We start from the raw sequence: 20,877 nt of genomic DNA, 5'->3' as shown, positions 1-20,877 counted from the left end.
TTGAGGATAGGTGTGACCAGTGCATGTTTCAGAGATGAGGGAAATATACCGGTGCTGAGGGAGAGGTTGTAAATGTGTGTGAGTATAGGCGTAAGGGTAGAAGAGGGAGGGAAGTAGCTGTGAGGGGATAGAGTCAAGGGGACAGGTAGTGAGGTGAGAGCACAGAATAAGAGCAGAAACTTCTTCCTCAGTAACAGGGGAGTCGACAGAGAAGTTGTAATATGAGGTGGGGGTGGGCAGAGAAGAGTATTGAAAGTGGGGAACAGATAGATGTTTTGGGTTTGAAGAAAGAGTAGAGGTAAGAGTAAAGATGTAATGTTGCTTATAAAGATTAAGGGCAGAATAGTAGGAGTTCAAGATGAACTTGTAGTTAAGAAAGTCAACTGAACATCTGCCAGATTGTCAAGGCAGATGTAATGGTGGAATTATAGTGGCAGATAGATTGGTCAGGGCAGGAAAAGGAGGAGATGGATGAGAGGAGAGGTTCGAGGGAATTTGCAAGCTGTTGCTGATCTAATGACATAATGCTTCTCTGAAGTTTGGTGTGAGGAGGAGTAGAAGGAGGGAGAGTTGTAGGGAGGGATGTGATGTTGCAAGCGAGGAGATGGTGGTAAGAAAGAGGAAAAGGGGAGTTTGTGAAGTTTGAAATAGTGCATCGATAGCTAAAGATCAGGTAAAGGGAGTGACCATCTTTGTGAGTGGGAGAGTCAGTCCATTGTGACAAACCAAAAGAGGAAGTGAGTTGCAGAAGTTGTTTTGCAGAGGAGGCAGTTGGATTGTCAAGAGGGATGTTAAAGTCACCAATAATGAGGGCAGGGGTGTCTGAGGAAAGGAAATGAGGTAGCCAGGCAGCCAAGTGATCTAGAAATTGAGTTAAGGAGCCAGGGGTTGGTATATGACTGCAACAAGTATAGAGAGGAGAGAGAATAAATTAATCATATTGGTTTTGAATGAGGAAAACGTGAGGGAAGAGATGGGTTGTATTTGTTGAAAGGTCACACAGAGAACAATGTAAAATCTAAAGCGCCAGTACAGGCAAAAAATACCCAGGAAAAAGAGAGCATACGATTTTGATGTTTATATTAAAAAATAATTTATTCTTCAACAAATGTCACAACGAGAACCTCAAAATAAAAATATATGTATAACATGGAATGATAATCTCCTAGGTAAAAATTACACCTTATACAAGAATTCAGACAGTAAAATATGTGATTGGCCAATCTCTATTAAAAAAATGTGAGTAATCTATAAAAGCATTTACACAAGGAAAATCACACATATATTGTAGGCTACTAATGTAAGCAACTAGAACTGTATGTATCACAATTTCTAGCAATTTGTAACACAATATCTATCATAAAAATATCTACTGATAATCTAAGAGTATGTACGCTAAGTGCATAAACCAAATAGCTTCCGTTTGTGCATCAAGAGGAAGAAAGGAAAAGGATCAGCTGTAGAGCCGGCACCCCACAGCTCAAACCAGACACTCCCATACCATTAAGCCAATCAGCGCCCTAACCGGTATAGGCGCAGTCTGAGCAAGAGACAGAAGTGTTTGTAGCTGGGGTTCACAGCGTGGCTTCAAGATCAGCTAAAGCAGTTACACTGCTTGTCTTATTTTGGAGGCATTTTCTTCTAAAAGGTGACATCGGACAAAGAAGACAGCTCATTCCACTCTAAGAGCTGAACTTAAAAGGATCACTTAAACAGGTACCTGTAGTTTCTAGTGGATCCATTAGAGCACTAACACCTAAAAAACACTGTGCTACACTAAAGGAATCACGGATACCAGTAAATCACTCATATTCATCTGCACCTTTGTGGACATTTCACTGTCATGCTGACATAGCCATATTTAACGGAAGCTATTTGGTTTATGCACTTAGCGTACATACTCTTAGATTATCAGTAGATATTTTTATGATAGATATTGTGTTACAAATTGCTAGAAATTGTGATACATACAGTTCTAGTTGCTTACATTAGTAGCCTACAATATATGTGTGATTTTCCTTGTGTAAATGCTTTTATAGATTACTCACATTTTTTTAATAGAGATTGGCCAATCACATATTTTACTGTCTGAATTCTTGTATAAGGTGTAATTTATACCTAGGAGATTATCATTCTATGTTATACATATATTTTTATTTTGAGGTTCTCGTTGTGACATTTGTTGAAGAATAAATTATTTTTTAATATAAACATCAAAATCGTATGCTCTCTTTTTCCTGGGTATTTTTTGCCTGTACTGGCGCTTTAGATTTTACATTGTTCTCTGTGTGTCCTTTCCCCTGGGGATTTAGGAGAAATATCCCCTTAAATTCTAACGCATATATACCCTAACCTTTGCGCAGTCTGTATAACCTTTTGTAGATTTTCCTAGATTCTTTGTTGAAAGGTGCAATGAGAAGAAATTAAAATACCTACACCACCTCCTTGTCTATTACCAGACCTAGGAGTGTGGCTGAAGTGGAGACCCCCATGTGACAGAGCAGCAGTGGATGCAATATTATGCAATAGAATACTTCCCAACATTTCCTGGATTGTAATTGGGACTGGAAGGTTTAAGGGTGGGAGTCCCCAAGATTGTAAATGTGGGGTTAGCATATTGTTAAAGGGGTCAGTTTGTTTTCAACATATTGTGGGACATGTTTTGGGGGTATGGCTAGGCATTTATATAGCAATGAGACGAAGCAGGAAGGACAGCAAGCAAAACTTCCAAACCATGACTCTCTCAAAATACTGGATGATTGGAACCTCTGAAATAATATTATTACTTACTACATGCACACTATCCAATCTTCTTATTTTATTTAAATATTACCCCCCATTCCTTGATCTCCATCCTCCCCAAACAATGATATTCCCACTTCCTTCCTATTTTTGCATTCTGCATCCTACATGTTCAGTCACTTCTCTGCATTTCCTATCTCCCAATGTTTGTATTCTGTATTCTAGAATCTCCAGTGAACACACAGCCCTTTCATTTTGAGGTGATAGAAGGAACAACTAGAGAAACTGAGAGTCCTGCAGCAATGGAAAAGGTATTCTGACAGAGAATTACTGGATCTTAAAGAAAGAGACATAACCGTCAAATTAAGACAGCATAGTACTACATTTTAAATTTGAATACATACATTATTGCAAAATGCAGGCAGCCCTCAATTATGTTGGGGGTTTATGAAGCAACTGTTACAAAAAAACAAAAAAACAAATTGGTGTAAAATTAATCTACTTACAAAATGTTAATTAATGTAATGTCAATGAGCTATAGTTAAGGGCACTTTCAAAATTGAGAGATATAATATTATATTTAAAGCTCTCAAATGCTTGCAACAAATACAAATAAATGCTTCACTGTGATAAAACCTAAAACTATTGGCTAAATTTAAATCTACCAAAACATTATGGGGCCAGGCACTATCTATTGGCACTTTTTGAATTTGAGATGATCACATTTACAGAATTTTTAGTGTTTTTTCTGACTTGAAAATGCATTGGGCTGGTGGAGCACTAATTTATTGTGCGCCCACAAATGGGCAAATTTGCCCGTTTGCGGGCGCGCAATAAATAATCAGACATTACAAGAGGCTGGTTATTGCTACCGCGATATGTATTTCCTAGGGATGCCACATTAAATTAGAGCACCCTCATAGGTGCAGAAAACAAGGAGTGTTAGAGACCAGCATGGAAGGCTGAGGTTATGGCTCAAACATTGGAGGGGCACTAAGGCTTGTAATATCATGGCCAAAAGCTGTAACTACTAGTGGATTTTGCACCCAGTGTGCTGTAGGGGATGTTATTATTATCGGTTATTTGTAGAGCGCCAACAGATTCCATAGCGCTTGTTTCAGTCGACACATCGGGGGGTAGTTATCATCGTGTCAACTTTACCTGCCTTCGCAGGCCCAATACGCCCGCCTAAGCTCGCCTACCTTCGCCACCGCGGACCTGAAAAAATACGCCTAAGTTATCAAAAAAAGCTGTCAAAAAGCCGCGGGGCGATGAGCAGCGGACTGTGAGAGTTATCACTCATCCGATCTCGCTGCTCTTCGGCTGTTTGACAGCTACTATTGCTAGCCTGTCCCTAAGCACTCACACTAAACTACACTGTTCTACCCCCTATACCGGCGCCCCCGGAGCCCCCCGCAACTAAATAAAGTTACTAACCCCTAAACCGCCGCTCCTAGACCCCGCCGCAACTATTATAAATGTATTAACCCCTAAACCGCCGCTCCCGGACACCGCTGCCACCTACATTATACCTAGTAACCCCTATCCTGCCCCCCCTATACCGTCGCCCTCTAATAAATTTATTAACCCCTATCCTGCTGATCCCGCACCTCGCCGCAAATAAATAAATAGTTTAACCCCTAAACCGCCGCTCCCTGAACCCGCCGCAACCTATATTAAATTTATTAACCCCTATCCTGCCCCCCCTACACCGTCGCCACCTATAATAAATTTATTAACCCCTATCCTGCCCCCCACTACACCGCCGCCACTGTAATAAAATTATTAACCCCTAAACATAAGTCTAACACTAACCCTAACACCCCCTAACTTAAATATTAATTAAATAAATCTAAATAATATTTCTCTTATTAACTAAGTTAATCCTATTTAAAACTAAATACTTACCTTTAAAATAAACCCTAATATAGCTACAATATAAATAATAATTATATTGTAGCTATTTTAGGATTTATTTTTATTTTACTGGCAAATTTCAATTTATTTTAACTAGGTACAATAGCTATTAAATAGTTATTAACTATCTAATAGCTTACCTAGCTACCTGTTCCGATCAGCCAATAGAATGCGAGCTCAATCTGATTGGCTGATTGGATCAGCCAATCGGATTGAACTTGAATCTGATTGGCTGATTTCATCAGCCAATCAGATTTTTCCTACCTTAATTCTGATTGGCTGATAGGATTCTATCAGCCAATCGGAATTGAAGGGACGCCATCTTGGATGACGTCCCTTAAAGGAGCCTTCATTCGTCGGTAGTTCGTCGGGAAAGGAGGATGTTCCGCGTCGGCGGGATGAAGATTCAAGACCCGGCTTCGACGATGACCTCGCCCGGATAGAAGACTTCTTCAGCGCCTCTTGGAAGATGACCTCGCCCGGATGGAAGATTTCTTCAGCGCCGCTTGGAGGATCACTTCATCGGATGGAAGATTTCTTCAGCGCCCCTTGGAGGATAACTTCTGCCGGTCCGGATGTCCTCTTCAGTTCCATCGGTGGCTCGGCTGAGTGAAGACAACTAAAGGTAGGATGATCTTCAGGGGATTAGTGTTAGGTTATTTTAAGGGGGGTTTGGGTTAGATTAGGGGTATGTGGGTGGTGGGTTTTAATGTTGGGGGGGTTGTATTTTTCTTTTACAGGCAAAAGAGCTGAACTTTGGGGCATGCCCCCACAAAAGGCCCTTTTAAGGGCTGGTAAGGTAAAAGAGCTTTGAACTTTTTTAACCCCTTAGTGACCAGAGCACTTTTCCATTTTCTGTCCGTTTGGGACCAAGGCTATTTTTACATTTTTGCGGTGTTTGTGTTTAGCTGTAATTTTCCTCTTGCTCATTTACTGTACCCACACATATTATATACCGTTTTTCTCGCCATTAAATGGACTTTCTAAAGATACCATTATTTTCATCATATCTTATAATTTACTATAAAAAAAATTATAAAATATGAGGAAAAAATGGAAAAAAACACACTTTTTCTAACTTTGACCCCAAAAATCTGTTACACATCTACGACCACCAAAAAACACCCATGCTAAATAGTTTCTAAATTTTGTCCTGAGTTTAGAAATACCCAATGTTTACATGTTCTTTGCTTTTTTTGCAAGTTATAGGGCCATAAATACAAGTAGCACTTTGCTATTTCCAAACCACTTTTTTTCAAAATTAGCGCTAGTTACATTGGAACACTAATATCTTTCAGGAATCCCTGAATATCCCTTGACATGTATATATTTTTTTTTAGAAGACAACCCAAAGTATTGATTTAGGCCCATTTTGGTATATTTCATGCCACCATTTCACCGCCAAATGCGATCAAATAAAAAAAATCGTTCACTTTTTCACAAATTTTTTCACAAACTTTAGGTTTCTCACTGAAATTATTTACAAACAGCTTGTGCAAATATGGCACAAATGGTTGTAAATTCTTCTCTGGGATCCCCTTTGTTCATAAATAGCAGACTTATATGGCTTTGGTGTTGCTTTTTGGTAATTAGAATGCCACTAAATGCCACTGCGCACCACACGTGTATTATGCCCAGCAGTGTAGGGGTTAATTAGGGAGCATGTAGGGAGCTTTTTGGGGTAATTTTAGCTTTAGTGTAGTGTAGTAGACAACCCCAAGTATTGATCTAGGCCCATTTTGGTATATTTCATGCCACCATTTCACCGCCAAATGCGATCAAATAAAAAAAAAAGTTACATTTTTCACAATTTTAGGTTTCTCACTGAAATAATTTACAAACAGCTTGTGCAGTTATGGCACAAATGGTTGTAAATGCTTCTCTGGGATCCCCTTTGTTCAGAAATAGCAGACATATATGGCTTTGGCATTGCTTTTTGGTATTTAGAAGGCCGCTAAATGCCGCTGCGCATCACACGTGTATTATGGCTAGCAGTGAAGGGGTTAATTAGGTAGCTTGTAGGGAGCTTGCAGGGTTAATATTAGATTTAGTGTAGAGCTCAGCCTCCCACCTGAAACATCAGACCCCCTGATCCCTCCCAAACAGCTCTCTTCCCTCCCCCACCCCACAATTGTCCCCGCCATCTTAAGTACTGGCAGAAACTCTGCCAGTACTAAAATAAAAGGTATTTAGCCCTTTTTTTTAAAAAAAAAAAGAAGCATATTTACATATGCTGATGTGTACGATCCCCCCTTAGACCCCAACCTCACTGATCCCCCCTAAAAAGCTCTATAACCCTCCCACTCTAACTTAATGGGCGCCATCTTGGGTACTGGCAGCTGTCTGCCAGTACCCAGTTTAGAAGAAAAAAATGGGTTTTTTTTACATTTATTAAAAGTTTCTGTAGTGTAGCTTCCCCCCACACAAAACCAACCCCCCACCCCTCCATGATCCCCTCCATGATCACTTTTTGTGCTTAGATTTGGGTCTTATTTATTAATACATTTTCCGTAGTGTAGCGGTTCCCACCCGCTCCCGCCCCGTGCACGCGCCCGCCCGCCACCCTCCGTGCACGCGCGCGCGCCCGTGCGCGCCCCCGACGATCGCGCCCCCGATCCCACCCCCCTTGACGTCATGCGGCACACCGATGGCCGCCCACCCGCCTCCCAAGTCGGCTCCCACCCACCAACGAAACCGGCCATCGATGTCCGGTGCAGAGAGGGCCACAGAGTGGCTCTCTCTGCATCGGATGGCTGTAAAAGGTTATTGCAGGATGCCTCCATATCGAGGCATCACTGCAATAACCGGAAAGCAGCTGGAAGCGAGCAGGATCGCTTCCAGCTGCTTTCCACACCGAGGACGTGCAGGGTACGTCCTCAGGCGTTAACTGCCTTTTTTTTGAGGACGTACCCTGCACGTCCTCGGTCATTAAGGGGTTAATGTAGAATAGGGTAGGGCATTTTTTTATTTTGGGGGGGTTTGTTATTTTATTAGGGGGCTTAGATTAGGTGTAAGTAGCTTAAAATTGTTGTAATATGTTTTTAAATGTTTGTAACTTATTTTTTTTATTTTTTGTAACTTAGCTTTTTTTATTTTTTGTACTTTAGTTAGTTTAAGTAATTGTATTTAATTGTAGTTATTTGTAGGTAGTTTATTTAATTTATTTAATGATAGTGTAGTGTTAGGTTTAATTGTAAATTAGGTTAGGATTTATTTTACAGGTAATTTTGTATTTCTTTTAGCTAGGTAGTTATTAAATAGTTAATAACTATTTAATAACTATTCTAACTAGCTAAAATAAATACAAAGTTACCTGTAAAATAAATATAAATCCTAAGATAGCTACAATGTAATTATTAATTATATTGTAGCTATCTTAGGGTTTATTTTACAGGTAAGTATTTAGTTTTAAATAGGAAAAATTTATTAAAGTATAGTGTAGTGTTAGGTGTAATTGTAACTTAGTTTTTATTTTACAGGTAAATTTCTCTTTATTTTAGCTAGGTAAGCTATTAGATAGTTAATAACTATTTAATAGCTATTGTACCTAGTTAAAATAAATTGAAAGGTGCCTGTAAAATAAAAATAAATCCTAAGATAGCTACAATATAATTATTATTTATATTGTAGCTATATTAGGGTTTATTTTACAGGTAAGTATTTAGTTTTAAATAGGAATAACTTAGTTAATAAGAGAAATATTATTTAGATTTATTTAATTAATATTTAAGTTAGGGGGGTGTTAGGGTTAGTGTTAGACTTAGGTTTAGGGGTTAATAATTTTATTACAGTGGCGGCGGTGTAGGGGGGGGCAGGATAGGGGTTAATAAATTTATTATAGAGGGCGGCGGTATAGGGGGGGCAGGATAGGGGTTACTAGGTATAATGTAGTTGGCGGTGGGCTCCGGGAGCGGCGATTTAGGGGTTAATATATTTATTTAGTTGCGGCGGTGTAGGGGGGGCAGATTAGTGGTGTTTAGACTCGGGGTACATATTAGGGTGTTAGGTGTAGACATCTCCCATAGGAATGAATGGGATGTCTGGCAGCAGCGAACTTGTACTTTCGCTATGGTCAGACTCCCATTGATTCCTATGGGATCCGCCGCCTCCAGGCTGGCGGATTGAAAACCAGGTACGCTGGGCCGTAAAAGTGCCGAGCGTACCTGCTAGTTTTTTGATAACTAGCAAAAGTAGTCAGATTGTGCCGCACTTGTGTGCAGAACATCTGGAGTGACGTAAGAATCGATCTGTGTCGGACGGAGTCCGGCGGATCGAAGTTTATGTCACAAAATTCTACTTTTGCCGGTCTGAAGCCTTTGATAACTAAGGCGAATCAGCCTCGCCACAAATACGCTGCGGAATTCCAGCGTATTTGAGGTTGACGGCTTGATAACTAGGCCCCATCAAGTTTATTATGGGAGTGCTGTGTAGATTATAGGTATAAAGATGATATAGATGATATAGATATAGACCTACAAATTGCTGCTCTATTAATAGTGCTCACATTAATATCTTTTGGTCAGTTACCCCTTTTTCAACCTACCTGATTATTTTATAGGTACCTGTGAGTGTTTTTATCTATTCACTTCTATTTTAAATGTGTGTTTTTTTGCAATAATAAAGGTTATATTTTAATGTAGTTGATCCCTTTAACATTTGTTACCATTTCCCCCCCTGTTGTCTATTCAGCTTCACAGCTGCAAGTTGTATAATATTCGTAAACTAAATCTATGAACTGATACTCCCCACTTAAACCCCTTGAGTGCTACATATGTAGTCTTTTTCAAAAGTAGGTTTAATCGCCTCTCTTGATATCCTTAAAAGATTATAGGATATGCACCTATGAGTGCCTGGTAATTATGTGACTAGTGAAAATGTACTAGTATTTTCATCCCTAACTGGTTCACAGGGGCATAACTACAGGGGTCTCAGATGACTCAACTGAGACTGGGCCAAAACCTTTAGGGGGCACATCTGGTCCTGCAATCAGTAGTGGCATCATTACATGGGGGCTCTACCTGTATGTCTCTCCCCTGTAAAAGAGGGCTCATAATTTAAGGAAATGTTAATGTTTGCCTTTACCTTACAGTTATGGGGTTTCCAAGATGGCCACTAGAGTGTTGATCTATAGCAAACCTGTCACCATATATTTACAGGAAGGCTGCAGCATTGCAAATCATTTGGCATAGAAGACTAAGGAATTGGGAAGGAAGAAAAACAGTCACAGAGAAACAGCTTATCTTTCTCTATTGTGCCCGCTCACCCTCTTTTTGCTATCAGCCAGAAAGAGTGCTGTTAAATTGGGGGGGCTTTGCCATGGGGCCCAGTGAGGTTTAGTTACACCCTTGCTGGTAAATATAAACTGCTGGCACCCACTCGCATACAAAAAGCATCAAATACTAAAAAACATAAAGTGAAGGATTTAGTTACTGCTATTAGCCCAGAAATAATAAGGTTAAGTATCTCACTAAGGCCCTATCCAATACTTGAGTCCTAACTTCAGCCTTCTTTGCTGACTTATAATTAAACATGCTAAATGCACGTTAGGGTGCTCTAATTGTTTATAGTCTCACTAGGAAACATACGCCTAGATTTAGAGTTTTGTCGGTAAAGACCCGCGGTGTTAACGCTGCTTTTTTTTCCAGCACACCCTTAAGACAACGCTGGTATTTAAAGTTGTCTGAGTGGCTGCTTTAGGCTCAGAAAAGGGGGCGTTGAGCATAATTTACCTTCCCTTCAACTCTCAATACCAGCGTTGCCTACGGTACCGGTAAGCTGGAAAAACGTGCTTGTGCGCGATATCCCCATAGGATACAATGGGGCTGAGCTGGCTGAAAAAAAAACCTAACACCTGCAAAAAAGCAGCGTTCAGCTCCTAGCGCAGCCCCATTGTTTCCTATGGAGAAACACTCTCTAAGTCTACACCTAACACCCTAACATGAACCCCGAGTCTAAACACCCCTAACCTTACACTTATTAACCCCTAATCTGCCGCCCCCGCTATCGTTGACACCTGCATTATACTATTAACCCCTAATCTGGCGCTCCAGACACCACCGCCACCTACATTATAGCTATGAACCCCTAATCTACTGCCCCTAACCTCGCCGACACCTATATTATATTTATTACCCCTTAATCTGCCCCCAACGTCGCCGCCACCTACCTACACTTATTAACTCCTAATCTGCCGACCGGACCTCACCGCCACTATAATAAATGTATTAACCCCTAAACTGCCTTACTCCCGCCTCGCAAACACTATAATCAGTTGTATTAACCCCTAATTTGCCCTCCCTAACATCGCCGCCACCTACCTACAATTATTAACCCCTAATTTCCCCTAACCCCTAACTATAATGAAGTTATTAACCCCTAAACCTAACCCTAACCCTAACACCCCCCTAAGTTAAATATAATTTTAATTAAACGAAATAAATTTACTATTATTAAATAAATTATTCCTATTTAAAACTAAATACTTACCTATAAAATAAACCCTAATATAGCTACAATATAACTAATAGTTACATTGTAGCTATTTTAGGATTTATATTTATTTTACAGGCAACTTTGTATTTATTTTAACTAGGTACAATAGCTATTAAATAGTTAATAACTATTTAATAGCTACCTAGTTAAAATAAGTACAAAACTACCTGTAAAATAAATCCTAACCTAAGTTACAAATACACCTAACACTACACTATCATTAAATTAATTAAATAAATTACCTACAATTAGCTAAACTAAAATACAATTAAATAAACTAATCTATAATACAAAAACCCCCCACTAAATTACAAAAAATAAAATAATATTACAAGAAGTTTAAACTAATTACACCTAATCTAAGCCCCCTAATAAAAAAGCCCCCCCAAAATAAAAATAATGCCCTACCCTATTCTAAATTACAAAAGTAATCAGCTCTTTTACCAGCCCTTAAAAGGGCTTTTTGCGGGGCATTGCCCCAAAGTAATCAGCTCTTTTACCTGTAAAAAAAATACAACCCCCCCAACATTAAAACCCACCACCCACATACCCCTACTCTAACCCACCCAAACCCCCTTAAAAAAACCTAACGCTAACCCCCTGAAGATCTCCCTACCTTGAGTCATCTTCACCCAACCGGGCCGAAATCTTCATCCAAGGTGCGCAGAGGAGGTCCTTCATCCGGTAGAAGTCTTCATCCAGGCTGCGTCTTCAATCTTAATCCATCCGGAGCGGAGCCATCTTCCAAGGAGCCGACGCGGAGCCATCCTCTTCATCCGGAGTCTTCTAAAACAATGATGGTACCTTTAAGTGACGTCATCCAAGATGGCATCCCTTCAATTCCAATTGGCTGATGGGGAGGCAGATTAGGGATTAATAAATATAATATAGGTGTCGGCGATGTTAGGGGCAGCAGATTAGGGGTTCATAGCTATAATGTAGGTGGCGGCGGTGTCCGGTTGGCAGATTAGGGGTTAAAAAATGTTATTAGAGGGTTTGCCATGTGGGGGGGCTTCGGTTTAGGTAGTTTATGGGTGTTAGTGTACTTTGTAGCGCAGTAGTTAAGAGCAGATTAGGGGTTTATAGCTATAATGTAGGTGGCGGCGGTGTCCGGTCGGCAGATTAGGGGTTAAAAAATGTTATTAGAGGGTTTTCGATGTGGGGGGGCCTCGGTTTAGGTAGTTTATGGGTGTTAGTGTACTTTGTAGCACAGTAGTTAAGAGCTTTATGTTCCGGCGTTGGCCCATAAAGCTCTTAACTACTGACTTTTTTTGGCGGTAGGAGTCTTGTCGGTATATGCTCTACCGCTCACTTCTTCCAAGACTCCAAATACCAGCGTTAGGCAAATCCCATAGAAAAGATAGGATATGCAATTGACGTAAGGGGATCTGCGGTAGCCTGGAGTCGCGGAAAGAAAGTGAGCGGTAGACCCTTTCCTGCCTGACTCTAAATACCAGCGGGCGTTAAAAAGCAGCGTTAGGACCCCTTAACGCTGCTTTTGACGGCTATCGCCAAACTCTAAATCTAGGCCATAGTAAATTCAGTTAGGGACTGACCTTGTAGACTGGACTGGGTGCGCATCTCATGTTCTGGACAGTAGTCTTAGAATAAACTGGGTGAATTGCCCATAACATTTTCTATGTTGTTTTGTTTTTTTAAATTTGGAGTAAGGTACTTATTATTTTAACTGTTACTGGGCTAGATTACAAGTGGAGCGCTATATTTTGCTTTCATGAAAACGATATTAGCGCTCCACTTTGTAATACCAGCGGACGATAATGTGCACTGTTAGCCGCACGGCATCAGAACTTCAACACCAGCGAAGGACGTAAGCAGCGATGGCAGCAATCAAATATATATGTTTATGCTGATATACAGATATATTTATGTGTTAATATGTGTAAATACATATATTAACACATAAATATATATGTATATAGTCACATACATAATTATTTACAGGAAAACACACACGGCTAGATTTGGAGTTTTGTCGGTAACGACCCGAAAATCTAACGCCGGCTTTTTTCTGGCCGCACCATAAAAATAACTCTGGTATTGAGAGTCCACATAAAGGCTGCGTTAGGCTCCAAAAAAGGAGCGTAGAGCATTTTTAAACGCAGCTTCAACTCTCGATACCAGAGTTGCTTACGCAAGCGGCCAGCCTCAAAAACGTGCTCGTGCACGATTCCCCCATAGGATACAATGGGGCTGTTTGAGCTGAAAAAAAACCTAACACCTGCAAAAAAGCCGCGTTCAGCTCTTAACGCAGCCCCATTGTTTGCTATGCGGAAACACCTCCTAAGTCTGCACCTAACACCCTAACATGTACCCCGAGTCTAAACACCCCTAACCTTACACTTATTAACCCCTAATCTGCCACCCCCGCTATCGCTGACACCTGCATTTTATTTTTAACCCCTAATCTGCCGCTCCGTAAACCGCCGCTACTTACATTATCCTTATGTACCCCTAATCTGCTGCCCCTAACACCGCCGACCCCTATATTATATTTATTAACCCCTAATCTGCCGCCCACAATGTCGCCCCCACCTGCCTACACTTATTAACCCTAATCTGCCGAGCGGACCGCACCGCTACTATAATAAAGTTATTAACCCCTAATCCGCCTCACTAACCCTATAATAAATAGTATTAACCCCTAATCTGCCCTCCCTAACATCGCCGACACCTAACTTCAATTATTAACCCCTAATCTGACGACCGGAGCTCACCGCTATTCTAATAAATGTATTAACCCCTAAAGCTAAGTCTAACCCTAACACTAACACCCCCCTAAGTTAAATATAATTTAAATCTAACGAAATAAATTAACTCTTATTAAATAAATTATTCCTATTTAAAGCTAAATACTTACCTGTAAAATAAATCCTAATATAGCTACAATATAAATTATAATTATATTATAGCTATTTTAGGATTAATATTTATTTTACAGGTAACTTTGTATTTATTTTAACCAGGTACAATAGCTATTAAATAGTTAAGAACTATTTAATAGCTAAAATAGTTAAAATAATTACAAAATTACCTGTAAAATAAATCCTAACCTAAGTTAAAATTAAACCTAACACTACACTATCAATAAATTAATCAAATAAACTACCTACAGTTACCTACAATTAACCTAACACTACACTATCAATAAATTAAATACAATTCCTACAAATAAATACATTTAAATAAACTAGCTAAAGTACAAAAAATAAAAAATAACTAAGTTACAAAAAATAAAAAAATATTTACAAACATAAGAAAAATATTACAACAATTTTAAACTAATTACACCTACTCTAAGCCCCCTAATAAAATAACAAAGCCCCCCAAAATAAAAAAATGCCCTACCCTATTCTAAATTACTAAAGTTCAAAGCTCTTTTACCTTACCAGCCCTGAACAGGGCCCTTTGCGGGGCATGCCCCAAGAAGTTCAGCTCTTTTGCCTGTAAAAAAAACATACAATAACCCCCCAACATTACAACCCACCACCCACATACCCCTAATCTAACCCAAACTCCCCTTAAATACACCTAACACTAAGCCCCTGAAGATCATCCTACCTTGTCTTCACCTCACCAGGTATCACCGATCCGTCCTGGCTCCAAAATCTTCATCCAACCCAAGCTGGGGCTGGCGATCCATCATCCGGTGGCTGAAGAGGTCCAGAAGAGGCTCCAAAGTCTTCATCCTATCCGGGAAGAAGAGTAGATCCGGACCAGCAACCATCATCTTCCAAGCGGCATCTTCTATCTTCATCCGATGAGGACCGGCTCCATCCTGAAGACCTCCGACGCGGACCCATCTTCATCCGGCGATGTCCAACTGAAGAATGAAGGTTCCTTTAAGGGACTTCATCCAAGATGGCGTCCCTCGAATTCCGATTGGCTGATAGGATTCTATCAGCCAATCGGAATTAAGGTAGGAATATTCTGATTGGCTGATGGAATCAGCCAATCAGAATCAAGTTCAATTCGATTGGCTGATCCAATCAGCCAATCAGATTGAGCTCGCATTCTATTGGCTGTTCCGATCAGCCAATAGAATGCAAGCTCAATCTGATTGGCTGATTGGATCAGCCAATCGGATTGAACTTGATTCTGATTGGCTGATTCCATCAGCCAATCAGAATATTCCTACCTTAATTCCGATTGGCTGATAGAATCCTATCAGCCAATCGGAATTTGAGGGACGCCATCTTGGATGACGTCCCTTAAAGGAACCTTCATTCTTCAGTTGGACGTCGCCGGATGAAGATGGGTCCGCGTCGGAGGTCTTCAGGATGGAGCCGGTCCTCATCGGATGAAGATAGAAGATGCCGCTTGGAAGATGATGGTTGCCGGTCCGGATCTACTCTTCTTCCCGGATAGGATGAAGACTTTGGAGCCTCTTCTGGACCTCTTCAGCCACCGGATGATGGATCGCCAGCCCCCGCTTGGGTTGGATGAAGATTTTGGAGCCAGGACGGATCGGTGATACCTGGTGAGGTGAAGACAAGGTAGGATGATCTTCAGGGGCTTAGTGTTAGGTTTATTTAAGGGGGGTTTGGGTTAGATTAGGGGTATGTGGGTGGTGGGTTGTAATGTTGGGGGGTTATTGTATGTTTTTTTTACAGGCAAAAGAGCTGAACTTCTTGGGGCATGCCCCGCAAAGGGCCCTGTTCAGGGCTGGTAAGGTAAAAGAGCTTTGAACTTTAGTAATTTAGAATAGGGTAGGGCATTTTTTTTATTTTGGGGGGCTTTGTTATTTTATTAGGGGGCTTAGAGTAGGTGTAATTAGTTTAAAATTGTTGTAATATTTTTCTTATGTTTGTAAATATTTTTTTATTTTTTGTAACTTAGTTATTTTTTATTTTTTGTACTTTAGCTAGTTTATTTAAATGTATTTATTTGTAGGAATTGTATTTAATTAATTTATTGATAGTGTAGTGTTAGGTTAATTGTAGGTAATTGTAGGTAGTTTATTTGATTAATTTATTGATAGTGTAGTGTTTAATTGTAACTTAGGTTAGGATTTATTTTACAGGTAATTTTGTAATTATTTTAACTATTTTAGCTATTAAATAGTTATTAACTATTTAATAGCTATTGTACCTGGTTAAAATAAATACAAAGTTACCTGTAAAATAAATATTAATCCTAAAATAGCTATAATATAATTATAATTTATATTGTAGCTATATTAGGATTTATTTTACAGGTAAGTATTTAGCTTTAAATAGGAATAATTTATTTAATAAGAGTTAATTTATTTCGTTAGATTTAAATTATATTTAACTTAGGGGGGTGTTAGTGTTAGGGTTAGACTAAGCTTTAGGGGTTAATCCATTTATTAGAATAGCGGTGAGCTCCGGTCGTCAGATTAGGGGTTAATAATTGAAGTTAGGTGTCGGCGATGTTAGGGAGGGCAGATTAGGGGTTAATACTATTTATTATAGGGTTAGTGAGGCGGATTAGGGGTTAATAATTTTATTATAATAGCAGTGCGGTCCGCTCGGCAGATTAGGGGTTAATAAGTGTAGGCAGGTGGAGGCGACGTTGAGGGGGGCAGATTAGGGGTTAATAAATATAATATAGGGGTCGGCGGTGTTAGGGGCAGCAGATTAGGGGTACGTAAGTATAACGTAGGTGGCGGCGCATTGCGGTCGGCAGATTAGGGGTTAATTATTGTAGGTAGCTGGCGGCGACGTTGTGGGGGGCAGGTTAGGGGTTAATAAATATAACATAGGGGTCGGCGGTGTTAGGGGCAGCAGATTAGGGGTACATAAGTATAACGTAGGTGGCGGTCGGCAGATTAGGGGTTAAAAAAATTTAATCGAGTGTCGGCGATGTGGGGGACCTCGGTTTAGGGGTACATAGGTAGTTTATGGGTGTTAGTGTACTTTAGAGCACAGTAGTTAAGAGCTTTATAAACCGGCGTTAGCCCAGAAAGCTCTTAACTACTGACTTTTTTCCTGCGGCTGGAGTTTTGTCGTTAGATGTCTAACGCTCACTTCAGACACGACTCTAAATACCGGAGTTAGAAAGATCCCATTGAAAAGATAGGATACGCAATTGACGTAAGGGGATCTGCGGTATGGAAAAGTTGCGGCTGAAAAGTGAGCGTTAGACCCTTTTTTGAGTGACTCCAAATACCGGAGGTAGCCTAAAACCAGCGTTAGGAGCCTCTAACGCTGGTTTTCACGGCTAACGCCAAACTCCAAATCTAGGCCACAGTTCCCATAGACTGCAATGTAAAGGCACTTTTCGTTAGCGTTTATTTTCTAACACCCCACCAACTTTAACCCCAAAATACTGCCTAGTGCAATAATTTTATTAAAAAATAAAGATGCTGCTTTCTTTATTTTTTAATAAAATACACTACACTTTATTTTGGGGGCATTTGGGGCAGATTTATAAAATTAACCAGAGATCTGATCTCTGGTTAATTTTAGAAGCGCTAATCGCTACCTTGTAGCAATAACCTGTCACTTGTAATGGCTGTTCAATTATTGCACTCCCAAATTTGCCCATTTGAAGGAGCAAAATAATTTAGCACTCCACTTGTAATCTAGCCCACTATATTTAATCTGAGAACAAAAAACAATGCAGCTTTGGGCAGATGTGATCACCGTAAGCAAGATATCAGTTATTGTCTTTAACCTTTGTTAATTTACCATTTTTGGTATAACTGATTAGGTATACTATCTGTGTACAGTTAATGATTTACTTCATTACTGTTTATATTTTTACACTAATAGTAAATGTCCCTAGTTTATGGGACAGTTGTAATTTTAGAGTTGTATTGATTTACATATGTCTGTCAATGCATTAAAGCCACTTAAGAAAAGGAGGGCAACTAGCATCTGAAGGAGGGCATGCTGCCTTAGGAATATTTATTCCAGAGAAAAAATGTTCTCTCTAATCTCTTTTTAACAGCAATTTACTTCTCCCATACACATGGTGGTTATACAGTAAATCCTTTTGCCTTGGGTCAATTTTAAGGCTTAAAGGGATATGAAACCCAAAAATTTTCTTTCATGATTCAGATAGAGAATAACATGTTAAACTACTTTTCAATTTTCTTCAATTAGCAAATTTTCTTCATTCCCAGTGGCGTCACTAGGGTTGGTGTCACCCGGTGCGGTAAGTCATGGTGTCACCCCCCCCCAGAAAGCAGACACACACAAAAACACAGGCATACACACATACAAACACTCAGACACACTTAAAAACATACTCAGATGCACACACAAACACTCGGAAACACACTCAGACACACACACAAAAACACACACACAAAAACACACACACAAAAACACTGAGACACACAAAAACTCAGACACACACACATACAAAATATGTAAACTGCACTGCATTAATTATGAAGCTCATGCCTAGAGCTCCTCCCTGGCTCAGCAGAACATCAAATGAAAGATAAACAGAGCACTCTAAAATAAATCACTGAAGAAAAGGTTTAGGCGCACAAACTATGAAAATTCTGCTCTCTGACTCTGTTCCAAGTCTGTCAGTGCACAGCCCTGGGCCGCGTGTCACTGAGCAGTGAGCACAGATAGGCAGGCAGGTTTAGGCTAGCAGCGCAACTTTGCAAGCCCCACGGCACACCCACAACATTCATAGTGAAATTGGGCAGGGGAGGAGCAAAGTACAAACAAGCAAAAGCAGCCGGGAAAACTATTTGTTGAAATTGCAGCACTGGCTCAAGGGGCAAAAAAATTGTGTGTCTACAACTTCCCCAGTCCCACTAATGTTCACAAATGCCAGCCTCTAATAAAATAATCTATGCATCTCAACATTGTATTTCTTTGAATTTCAATAAAATGTAAAAAAAAAAAAAAAATTTTTTTTTTTTTTTTTTTTTTGGTGTCACCCCCTGGAGGGTGTCACCCGGGTGCGGCCCGCCCCCCCCTAGTGACGCCACTGTTCATTCCTTTGATATTCTTTGTTAAAGGAGCAGCATCACACTACAGGAAGTTAGCTGAACACATTGGGCGAACCAATGACAATAGCCACCAATCAGCAATGCATTGCATACTCTATCTGAATCATAGAAGAAAAATGTTAGGTTTAGTGTTTTTTTAAAAAAATTACATGACCCTTTTGAGGAATCCGGGATGACATTTATCTGTTTGCTACACTAAAACATTACAATTTGTTTTGTAGTCAGCTCCAATAAGATACTTTTAACTTCTTCTAACTCAATGGAAGGCACACATTTTCAATAGCATCCAATATCAGTTAAAGGGACATTAAGTGCTAAATACATTTCTTGCACCTCCCTCTAGTTATGAGAGGCACAGTTTGGAACCTAGGTAACACTGCAGGTCACTGAAGGAGTGCTGCACATGTGCAAACAGGTCAGAACTGGAATAAAATGAAAACTAAATTTCAACATGGCAGCACCCATAAATAAAAGGAGGTGTGGAGTGACCTCAATACTATGCTAATGAAATGTATTTAGTGTTAAATGTCCCTTAAAGTGCATGCAAAGCCTTTACATATCCTGTAGCTTAAAAATGCCTAAATACCTGTAGGTAAGCAGATTTAACACAAAGAAATAATCTAACATCAGTTACAACAGTAATCTACAAAGAAAAGCTGATTTCCACATGTCACAATAACAATGTTATAATAAGTTCATTCTGCCAACAATGATCACAATCTCTAAGGTTATATCTGTCTTGTTCTTACAGCAGAAACCCTCAGCCTGTGGCTGCCTTGCTGTTTCTGGGCCTCCTGGGTTAAAAGTAAGTCCTGTAAAATATTTTCTACTTGTCTGTCCCACAGCAGCTTCTCTAGCACTATTTATTTCTTTTTACAAAAACAAAATGTTTTCATATTTTAAAATGGCCATATTGTTAGGTTTAATTGCCATGTTTGATTTGTATTAGGGGGAAAGTGGATACCCTGGACCACCCGGACTTCCAGGCATCCCAGGACGAATTGGGGAAAGGGGTTTAACAGGCCAACCAGGGCCTCTAGGTCCCCAAGGGCCACCTGGACCTCCAGGAATACCAGGCTATTCTATAACCACAGGTTTAGATGTGGTGGAAGATGATAAGGTGAGAAACTCTTGTCACATAATGGATGGTTTTTACACATGAAAGTGCAAGTATTACATTTAATATGTGCATGGAGTGGATGCCAACTAGAGTTGTCAGGTGTCCAGTATTCAACCAAATAGTCTAGTATTTTACCAAGCTGTACAGTAAAATTGCCACAAAAATACTGAACACTTAAATGTCCAGTTTATTTAATGTCCCTAAGTGTTAGCTAAATATAAAAGGCCTCTTATGCCTAAACGTATTACAAACATGGGGCCCGATCCGATATGCAGCGTCGCCCGCAAAAGCCGGCGAAGCCAAATTTTGTGCGGGTTTGGTATCCTATATACGGCGTAACCTAGAAGTTACCCTCGTATATTTCTGCCTTTGGCCGTAGTTTTTTGGCCCATAGACAGGTATACCCGCGCAGTTTGGTATCCAATATACAACGTTAGGACTTACGTGGCGAAAATGGAGAACTCCATTTTCACCTCGCCACAAATTGCAGGTGTAGTAAGCCTTACGCTGAGTATTGGAGCCCCATAACTCCCTAAACTGGCTGCAAAATAAAACCTGCAAAATAAAACCTAACACATGCGCAATGTCTATCTACCTGTCAACCGCAATCCCCCGCCGCAATCCCTAATAAAGTGTTTAACCCCTAAAC

At 40.0% G+C, this 20,877-nt stretch overlaps 1 protein-coding gene across 1 annotated transcript in view; it reads left to right on the top strand.

The window, feature by feature from the left end:
* LOC128645416 (collagen alpha-1(XI) chain-like) overlaps positions 1 to 20,877 on the top strand; it is a 256,246-nt gene that overhangs the window by 104,280 nt on the left and 131,089 nt on the right. Inside the window, exons 7-9 of the mRNA XM_053698409.1 lie at positions 2,968 to 3,053; positions 19,860 to 19,913; positions 20,058 to 20,228. Coding sequence (XP_053554384.1) covers positions 2,968 to 3,053; positions 19,860 to 19,913; positions 20,058 to 20,228 — 311 coding nt within the window. The remainder of the gene's footprint in view (positions 1 to 2,967; positions 3,054 to 19,859; positions 19,914 to 20,057; positions 20,229 to 20,877) is intronic.

This window comes from Bombina bombina, chromosome 1 (genome assembly GCF_027579735.1).
Source record: "Bombina bombina isolate aBomBom1 chromosome 1, aBomBom1.pri, whole genome shotgun sequence".
NCBI classification, from domain to species: Eukaryota; Metazoa; Chordata; class Amphibia; order Anura; family Bombinatoridae; genus Bombina; species Bombina bombina.
This window is presented reverse-complemented; position numbering and strand designations above follow the sequence as displayed.